This window comes from Notolepis coatsorum, assembly GCF_963971535.1.
Source record: "Notolepis coatsorum genome assembly, chromosome: 17".
Classification (NCBI taxonomy): domain Eukaryota; kingdom Metazoa; phylum Chordata; class Actinopteri; order Aulopiformes; family Paralepididae; genus Notolepis; species Notolepis coatsorum.
This window is the reverse complement of record NC_140181.1, coordinates 95,689,545-95,699,471: the sequence shown is the minus strand read 5'-3', so window position 1 is coordinate 95,699,471 and position 9,927 is coordinate 95,689,545. Positions and strand designations below refer to the sequence as shown.

Sequence of the window (9,927 nt, the reverse complement as noted above, 5' to 3'; positions counted from 1 at the left end):
GTCTAACTTCTCCACACTATGTTAGTTCTGTGTCGGAGCAGGAGAACGTCTAACTTCTCCACACTATGTTGGTTCTGTGTCGGAGCAGGAGAACGTCTAACTTCTCCACACTATGTTAGTTCTGTGTGTCGGAGCAGGAGAACGTCTAACTTCTCCACACTATGTTAGTTCTGTGTCGGAGCAGGAGAACGTCTAACTTCTCCACACTATGTTAGTTCTGTGTCGGAGCAGGAGAACGTCTAACTTCTCTCCACACTATGTTAGTTCTGTGTGTCGGAGCAGGAGAACGTCTAACTTCTCCACACTATGTTAGTTCTGTGTCGGAGCAGGAGAACGTCTAACTTCTCTCCACACTGTTAGTTCTGTGTCGGAGCAGGAGAACGTCTAACTTCTCCACACTATGTTAGTTCTGTGTGTCGTAGCAGGAGAACGTCTAACTTCTCTCCACACTATGTTAGTTCTGTGTCAGAGCAGGAGAACGTCTAACTTCTCCACACTATGTTAGTTCTGTGTCAGAGCAGGAGAACGTCTAACTTCTCTCCACACTGTTAGTTCTGTGTCGGAGCAGGAGAACATCTGACCTCTCTCCACACTACTGAACCTTTTCAAAGCCAGAAAGTCCAAACGAAAGCTTTGTCCCGAAAACGGCACGGTGTGGAGCGGTCCCTAAAGGAGAACATCTCTCCGTCCGTCTCTCTCGTCTTTCAGCCTATGACCTGAACAACAAGCGGCTCCGTCAGATGAAAGACCAAGTGATCAACGACTCCAAATACAACCCTAAGATCCTCTTCCAGCTGCTACTGGACACCGCGCAGTTTGAGTTCACCCTCAAAGAGGTGAGAGTCTGTCCTCCATGTGGGGAGAGGAGCTTTAGACGAGGAAGTGATCTAGGATGTTCTGTCAGTCTTTAGATGAGAGAATGAGCTGGGAGGACATTCTGTCAGTCTTTAAATGAGAGAATGAGCTGGGAGGACATTCTGTCAGTCTTTAGATGAGCTAGGAGGACATTCTGTCAGTCTTTAGATGAGAGAATGAGCTAGGAGGACATTTTGTCAGTCTTTAGATGAGAGAATGAGCTAGGAGGACATTCTGTCAGTCTTTAGATGAGAGAATGAGCTAGGAGGACATTCCGTCAGTCTTTAGATGAGCTGGGAGGACATTCTGTCAGTCTTTAGATGAGAGAATGAGCTAGGAGGACATTCTGTCAGTCTTTAGATGAGCTAGGAGGACATTCTGTCGGTCTTTAAAGGAGAACATTTAATTTAATCTAATGTAATCTAATGTAATTTAATCTAATTTAATGTAATGTAATTTAATGTAGTCTAATCTAATGTAATTAGTGCTGTCAATTAGGGATGCACCGAAATTTCGGCTACCGAAAGTTTTCGGACGAAAATGGCAAAAAATTGCCTTTCGGCTTTCGGCCGAAGGTTTTTTTACCGAAACAGAAACAACCTGTAACCTAACGCGTGTTGTTGTGATGATGTTGCGCTGTCGGGAGTCGCGCTGTTTCTATGTAAACTCTGCGTGCAATGCATCCAATAAATGCGTCTTTAACATCCTTATTTACTATATGCCCGTCGCGGTTAATCACTGAGTGATCTAATATGCATATTATTCAGAGCGAGAGGGGGGGGGGATAGTGTTTCTCACATTGACGCTGTCTGTCGTTGATAATATAATCTTTCTCGAGCATACACGTCGCACGTCTACTGTGCCGAGTCAAGAGAGCACATTCAACTGGGGACTAGAAAGGTGCGCTCAGTAGAGCACAGATGTCCGCCGCGGCAGCCAGAGAAAAGATGGAATTAATGAGTGCTGTATGCATTCAGAAGTGCTGAATAAATGTTTTATGGACCCATAATAGTGATTATTTATTATTTAAGTTAAGTTTAGCCATAATCATATATTTTTCCATAATCATAATGTTCCACAACATTGGTAAAAAAATCTATTCTATGAATCATTTTCGGCCTTTCGGCATTCGGTTTTCGGCCAACTGTTTTCTATTTTCGGTATCGGTTTCGACCAAGAATTTCCCATTCGGTGCATCCCTACTGTCAATAGATAAAACATTTTTTTACTAATTAATCTCACAATCTTCTGTAATTAATCTAGATTAGAAATCGCATTTTTCTACTTAAAACTGAAGCTTGTAACAGATATTTACTTGAGTAAAATCATGGAATTAATGTAAAATCAACACAAAGAAAGTATATTTTAGATTCAAAGACTATTTTAATAGCTTTCTTTGAATACAGTTTCTCTCCTGTGAAATACAAATGTTCAACAAAACAACATCAACATTGACTCAGCTAGACCTCTTTCTTATATCCGCAGTGCTAACAGAAATAAAAACAACCCAGGCCTATGTCATTATTATTATTATTATTATTATTATTATTATTATTATTATTATTATTATTATTATTATTATTATTATTATTATTATTATTATATTATTATTATTATTATTATTATTATTATTATTATTATTATTAATGTAATCTAATGTAATGTAATTGAATCTAATGTAATGTAATCTAATGTAATGTAATGTAATCTAATGTAATGTAATCTAATGTAATGCAATCTAATGTAAATGTAATCTAATGTAATGTAATCTAATGTAATGCAATCTAATGTAAATGTAATCTAATGTAATGTAACTCAAACTCTGGTCCGCCTGAAAACATAGGTCTCGGTTCGCTTCCAAGTGAACCCTGGTGCGTACTTTTGTGGTGTGAATGAATGCTCATCGGACCAAACGAAAGACTAGGAAGTGACCCGATAAACTGCATCTTGAGTAGAAGGAAACAAAACAAACACTGCGGCGCGCACTGCAAAACAAGCACGCGTGGAACATGTCTCGTGGACAGACGTGGGCGAATGAGGAGGTAAAAGCCCTGATAGAAATATGGTCAGACGAGCTAATTAATTAAACAGCTGCTTGTGGCCACTGGCCACTCACAAAAACAACGAGGTGTACAAGTTGTTTAGCGAGAGAATGATGGCAATGAGCTTCAATCGACCAATGTCACATCAAAGTAAAAAAAACGGAGTCAGCATTTCAGCAATATATGAGAATAATGTGTGTGCGCTGGGCTGCTTCGCAGAATAATGTGGTGTATGTGTGTGCACTGGGCTGGGCTGCTTCGCAGAATAATGTGGTGTATGTGTGTGCGCTGGGCTGGGCTGCTTCGCAGAATAATGTGGTGTATGTGTGTGCACTGGGCTGCTTCGCAGAATAATGTGGTGTGTGTGTGCGCTAGTGTTGTCAAAAATATCGAAATATCGATACATATCGACAGGGCCGCCTCAGGGGGTGTGCGAGCAGTGCGGTCGCACAGGGCCTCCCGGGAAGGGGGGCCTTGCACATTTTTTTTTTTTTTAAATTAAACAAATTTTTTTTTTTTTTTTTTTTTGCGAGGCCCCCCTTCCCACGAGGCCCTTTTTCATCACAGACCTAAAATCTAGTTTTGCTTATTATGCTTATATATTTCACATTAGACACGTTTGTAGAATGTGTCTGACTTGTTCCTGGCTCTGCGGCTCTGCAAACTGCAGATACACTATTGGAGCTCTGGGGCTCTGCAGCAGACATACTATTGGTTTCAACGAAGGGAGGGGTTACATGTGTACAGTCGGCCGGCGTGCGTCAGCTGCGTCTGACTATTTCGTGCGTGCAGCATTGGAGGTTATGCCAGCCAAGACGAAGAGGATGGTCGTTCGGCAGATGGACTGAAGATGAAAGTTGTTGCATGTTAGAAAGTTCAGTCAAGCTAGCCATGTCGGCTTAGCTAAAGGCAGGGACAGCTAGTTAGCTTTAGCTACGTTATAATATCGAGTGCTAACGTGTGGTTCAGTCGGGATAGCCATGTCGGCTAGTAGCTTAGCTAAAGGCTAACTAGTGTTAGCTAACCTAGAGAGAGCGCGTGCAGCATTGTTATGCCAAGATGAAGAGGACGGTCGTTCGGCAGATGAACTTCGTCAACTCCATGCGGTTGTCTCCATCCTCTTGGACGTTTGGTGAGTTTTTAATGCACTCTATTCTATTCCCGCTGTGGAGATATCTCTCTCTCGGGCTGGCTAGCTATCGTGGCTACGTTATGTTGGCTAACGTTATGTGGAGCCAGCGGGCCGGCTAGCTATCGTAGCTGACGTTCTGTTGGACCAGCGGGCCGGCTAGCTGGTCAACCTTATGTTGAGCTAGCGGGCCTGCTAGCTATCGTAGCTAATGTTATGTTGAGCTAGCGGGCCGGCTAACTATCGTAGCCAACGTTATGTTGAGCTAGCGGGCCGGCTAGCTGTCGTAGACGTTTTGTTGAGCCAAGCGGGCCGGCTAGCTAACGTAGCTAACGTTATAATGAGCCAAGCGGGCCGGCTAGCTAACGTAGCTAACGTTATATTGAGCCAAGCGGGCCGGCTAGCTGTCGTAGCTAATGTTATATTGAGCCAAAGCGGGCCGGCTAGCTAACGTAGCTAACATTATATTGAGCCAAAGCGGGCCGGCTAGCTAACGTAGCTAACATTATATTGAGCCAAAGCGGGCCGGCTAGCTAACGTAGCTAACGTTATATTGAGCCAAACGGGCCGGCTAGCTGTCGTAGCTAACGGTGTGTACCTGGTGTCAGTACCTGGCTACTCTATTTGCAGTTAGCCTCCTTAGCTGATGTCGGCCGTTGGCTCCTTGCTACTTTGTTTTCTCTGGTATAGATCCTCTTCTCTTTGGATTTAAGTGTTGATCTTTGTCCTTTTGGATCTATGTATATTCATGTTGCCTTTGAAGTTATCTTTTCCTTCTGTTTTGTTCTTCCATTAAAAGTTTAATATCCTTTAGGGGCTCATCTTAGCTGTCTTGCTTATCTCTCTCTCTCTCTGTCTGGACCACAGACCCATCTCTCTCTCTGTCTGGACCACAGACTCATCTCTCTCTCTCTGGACCACAGACTCTCTCTGTCTGGCTCATCACAGACTCTCTCTCTCTCTCTCTCTCTCTCTCTCTCTCTCTCTCTCTCTCTCTCTCTCTGAGCATTGCATTGCTTATAGTTGTCAATTGTGTCGGTCAGTTCATTGCAATTTTTCCTTCAGTCACATTTAGTTTTATCCTGCACCTGGCCTAAAACAGGTTGGATGTGCATACAGCTGCTCTACTGTGTTTGTAGCAGAGCAACCATACCTGAAGCCTTGTAAACAAAGACATCAACACTAGAGTGTGTACTTCTATCTACACAGTACAGCCAAAGCATTCCCATTGCTAGGCAAAAACTCCACCTGTTTTCTACACTGCTTCTTCCCTTGCTGGATTTTCTGCATTACTGCCACTTGTACATGTGTGTTGTGGAGAAATTTGTACAGTGTTACAAAGCGATAACACTGTATATTGACTGTAGAACGGGAGCTCTCTCTCGCTCTCTCTCTCTCTCTCTTGCTATATGTTGACTGTATCATGCCCAGCCTCGGGCAGCGCTATTATTTAAGAATATGTTGACTGTATGAATTTTTTTTTTAAATAAACTCGCACAGGGCCTCGCATTTCTCCCAGGTGGCCCTGCATATCGATACTGAATATTTAAAATGGTTTCGATACTCATTTCCCGAAGTATCGATACCAGCTGGCTTTCTCCCGCAAGTTGTTGACAGACAGACGCGCTGCCAGAGCACGCTTGCCCTTCCGCCTCCTCCTCCTCCTCCTCCTCCTCAGAGACCGGCAACAGACACAAGCTGCTGCAGCCTCCTCCCCCTCACAGCCGGGAGCCCTGTCTTCAGTTTGTCAACAAAGCTATTATTGGCTAACGTTAGCTGTCGTTCCTCCGTTAGCTTATGCTAGCTAGCTGGCCACATTTATAATTACTTCATGGAAACGGAGTAACGTCAAGCCGAGCCCACCCACACTACACCAGTACACGCATGAACTATACACAACTACCCCGTTTCCAACGTTAGGTCGAGCGGAGCCCATCCTACACTAGTACACGCATGAACTCGACACAACGTTACCCCGCCTCCATGAAGTGTCCAATTAGCAGCAATGTTGTTGAAAATGTAACGTTAATAAATGCTCCGAGCATAGCTCCGGAGAAATCTCTCTCTCTCTCTCTCTCTCTCTCTCTCTCTCTCTCTCTCTCTCTCTCTCTCTCTCTCTCTGATCTAAAGATAAACAAAGGGTTTTAAAAGTGTTATATTTATCTTCTCTTATAGTACCAGAGAGAAGCTGAGGAGAATCAACCAGCAACCAAAGCTAAATTTGTTAAAATAAATAAATAAATAAATAAATAAATATATATATATATATATATATATATATATTTTCTTTTTGGTATCGAAATGGTATCGATACTTTTCAAGGTATCGTATCGAAGTCGAAATTCCAGTATCGTGACAACACTAGTGTGCGCTGGGCTGGGCTGCTTCGTAGAATAATGTGTATGTGTGTGCGCTGGGCTGGTTCGCAGAATAATGTGGTGTGTATGTGTGTGCGCTGGGCTGCTGCAGAATAATGTGGTGTGTGTATGTGTGTGCGCTGGGCTGGGCTGCTTCGCAGAATAATGTGGTGTGTGTGTGTGTGTGTGTGTATGTGCGCTGTAGAGCTGTCCCCGAAGCCTGTTTTTGGGATTCTATATATCCAATAGACAAGCGCCCTTTTCGATCGCGTGACATTGTTCAGAAAGTTTGGTGCACTTGACAAATTGCAGTGTGAAAGCAAACCGAACCAAATGAAGAATGCAACAATGTTGCAACTTCACCCTCCCCCCCCCCCCCCCCCCCGAATCGCACAGAGTCCACCAAAGTACATGTGAAAGCGACCTAAATGTGTCCTTGTCCTCCTGCAGATGTTCAAGATGATGCTGACGGAGAAGCAGATTAAGTGGGAGAGCTACAAGAGGGAGGGCTCAGAGCGCATGACGGAGCTGGCCGAGGTCTTCTCCGGGGTGAAGCCTCTCACCAGGGTGGAGAAGAACGGTACCACGCGCTGCTTCAAGTTCAAACCCTTGAAAAAACTTATAAAAAAAAATATATTGAGTTATATATTTATATATTTCTTTTGTAGAGAAGCCTCTGAAGAACAACCATGTGATGTAATTAAGCATTATACAATTGGCGCATTCATCCAACCTTATTGCTATACAATAAACACATTAATTGAAGATTTATTGACAACCATCCGCAGAAAAAGTAGTTCCAAAAAAAAAAAAGATAAGTTGCCTCCGTGTGTAGAAGCAGCTCGGAGGTGCGCTGTTTCAAAGCATGCCATCTAAGAATGAAGTGAGCGTGTGTTATTGGATTGATTGATTGATTGATTGAAAAATGTATTAATGTCCTTGTTGCGAACTGGTTATGCTTTGGCCCTCTTTCGAAGTCGGTTATGCTTAGAGTTTGGAATCAGGGCTGGTGGTCTATCGCCCTGCTCTGAAGATACTGTACACTCTAAGCATAACCGACTTCGAAAGAGGGCCAAAGCATAACCAGTTAGAAACAACAAGGCTTCAAAGCATGCCGTCTAACAGTGAAGTGAGCATATGTTATTGGATTGATTGATTGATTGAACATTTTATTAACAGTGAAATGAGAGTGTCCTTTTGACGAATGGCATCTAACAACACACTTTGCACGATTTATATTTTGTTTAACAATGAGTCATGACCAACCAATTACATAATCCAACATTGTGTAAGCAACTAACACATTCCACGTGACAGAATCGTTTTTGAATGAGTCGTTATGACGCTATCAATACATCCATTCATAAAGATTATTGTCCGCCATCTTGGTTTCATTCCTAAAACCACGAACGGCGGAGTGATTGTAATTCGGTTGTGGGCGGGTTCTGGGATCACAAGCGTGTGTTATGATAAATAACAACGTCTAACTTGACTGTTTCAGCCAATCAGAATCGAGAAATGTGCATGCCATTGTATAAATGCTTGTATAAGATAAGATATTCCTTTATTGAATTCGGGCATCATGGGGGAGGGGAGGTACAGGCATGGGCAGGGTAATAAAAGAAAGACATAAATATAGGCAAATAATTTGATCTGAATATAAAAATATGAGAAAATTAAACATTGTAAACAATATAATTAACTCTGAATATTTATCGGTTATTATACATTCGAATAATTAAAGGCGGTACATTTATTTGATCTGAATATATATATATACTATGAGTAGCAGTAAAAAGTCTGAATCTAAGCACATGTTTTGTTTAATCTACTTTCATGAGAGTTGAATGTTTCATAACATTAAGGTTAAAGGGATAGTTGTGATTTTTGGAACCCTAGTGTAATGTTATTTCTTGTATATTTATACCAACGATGATGTTGATCGGCAGAGTCCTTTCTCAGCACAATCCATGCTGTTCCTCCTGTTAGCTCCGGCTAGTTAGCCTCCTGTTAGCTCCTGCTAGTTAACTTAATGTTAGCTCCGGCTACTTAGCCTCCTGTTAGCTCCGGCTAGTTAGCCTCCCGTTAGTTCCGGCTAGTTAGCCTCCTGTTAGCTCCGGCTAGTTAGCCTCCCGTTAGCTCCGGCTAGTTAGCCTCCTGTTAGCTCCGGCTAGTTAACCTCCCATTAGCTCCGGCTAGTTAGCCTCCCGTTAGCTCCGGCTAGTTAGCCTCCCGTTAGCTCCGGCTAGTTAGCCTCCTGTTAGCTCCGGCTAGTTAACCTCCCATTAGCTCCGGCTAGTTAGCCTCCCGTTAGCTCCGGCTAATTAGCCTCCTGTTAGCTCCGGCTCAGTTAGCTTGTACAGACAGTAGCTTGTGCCCATTGACTTTGCATTGGTTTGTGGCTAACTAGCCAGAGCTAACAGGAGGCTAACTAGCCAGAGCTAACTAGCCGGAGCTAACGGGAGGCTAACTAGCCGGAGCTAACATGATGTTCACTGTCTACCGAACATCACCGCTGACTTGTTGTGCAGAACTTGTACGTCGCTTTGGATAAAAAGCTTTCAGCTAAATAACTTAAGATGTAAAATGTTTGATACTAATCCGTGGTGCTCCACAGAGAACCTGCAGGCCTGGTTCAGGGAGATCTCGAAGCAGATCGAGTCTCTGAACTACGAGGACTCCACAGCAGCAGGCAGGAAGACCGTGCAGCTGATCCAGGCTCTCGTGGAGGTAGGTGACACGTCCTTCAGTACCTCTAATCCAGGCCCTGGTGGAGGTACGTGACACGTCCTTAAGTACCTCTGATCCAGGCCCTCGTGGAGGTACGTGACACGTCCTTAACACATTAACTGCCACGGAGTTTGCCCGTCTCATACCACTCTCTGCCACCACTCTAAGCCTATGGAGATGTTTACCTTCTTTGCAGGGCTATAACTTTTTAAATTGTATTGCTAAATTGACATTACTATGGCCCATTCAACATCGATTATCTATCGTTCAGGATGTAGGAACGTTATTGTTGTGAAGGATCAGATTAAACCGAATATATATATTTATTTATGGATATATATTTAATAGTATTTGTATATCGTTTGATAGCCCTTGTATATTCCTTGTACATATACACTGAATATCCCTTTGGTCTACTAACAGCCCATAATAGTTTCATTCTCTCATTGGACAAGAACTTGGCGCCAGCAGCCAAGCCCCTTGGTTCAAGTTCAATCGTGCCGACGAACATGTCGTTACTAGCCCCGGTTCCGCGTAGGAATACGTCTGCCGAAATACGAATGGTACTATTTGTTCACAGCGCATATATATATGGCGCAAGTAAAGTAGAACTTCCCTTATCCCTTAGCCCTTAGTTCTTTACCCTCCAACCTAGTGGCAAGACGTTAAGCCTCACCCACGATACACGTGTGGTGCAGTATGGTCAACTTGGCCTCAGAATGGCATTGAGACATCGTGTGGATTAATAGTTGAATTGTCATAGTTTGGCACTATACCGTCGAGTGGGACGTATTTCTATTAAGTTAATAATAGT

At 43.2% G+C, this 9,927-nt stretch overlaps 1 protein-coding gene across 3 annotated transcripts in view; it reads left to right on the top strand.

Annotated features, from left to right (window-relative positions):
• washc5 (WASH complex subunit 5) overlaps positions 1-9,927 on the top strand; it is a 115,865-nt gene that overhangs the window by 33,612 nt on the left and 72,326 nt on the right. For all 3 annotated transcript variants that reach the window (XR_014620654.1, XM_084332578.1, XM_084332579.1), the window contains exons 10-12: positions 709-836; positions 6,834-6,963; positions 9,001-9,113. Coding sequence is in view for 2 of the 3 variants with exons in the window: in XM_084332578.1 (XP_084188704.1) it covers positions 709-836; positions 6,834-6,963; positions 9,001-9,113 (371 nt within the window). In the remaining variant the exon portion in view is untranslated. The remainder of the gene's footprint in view (positions 1-708; positions 837-6,833; positions 6,964-9,000; positions 9,114-9,927) is intronic.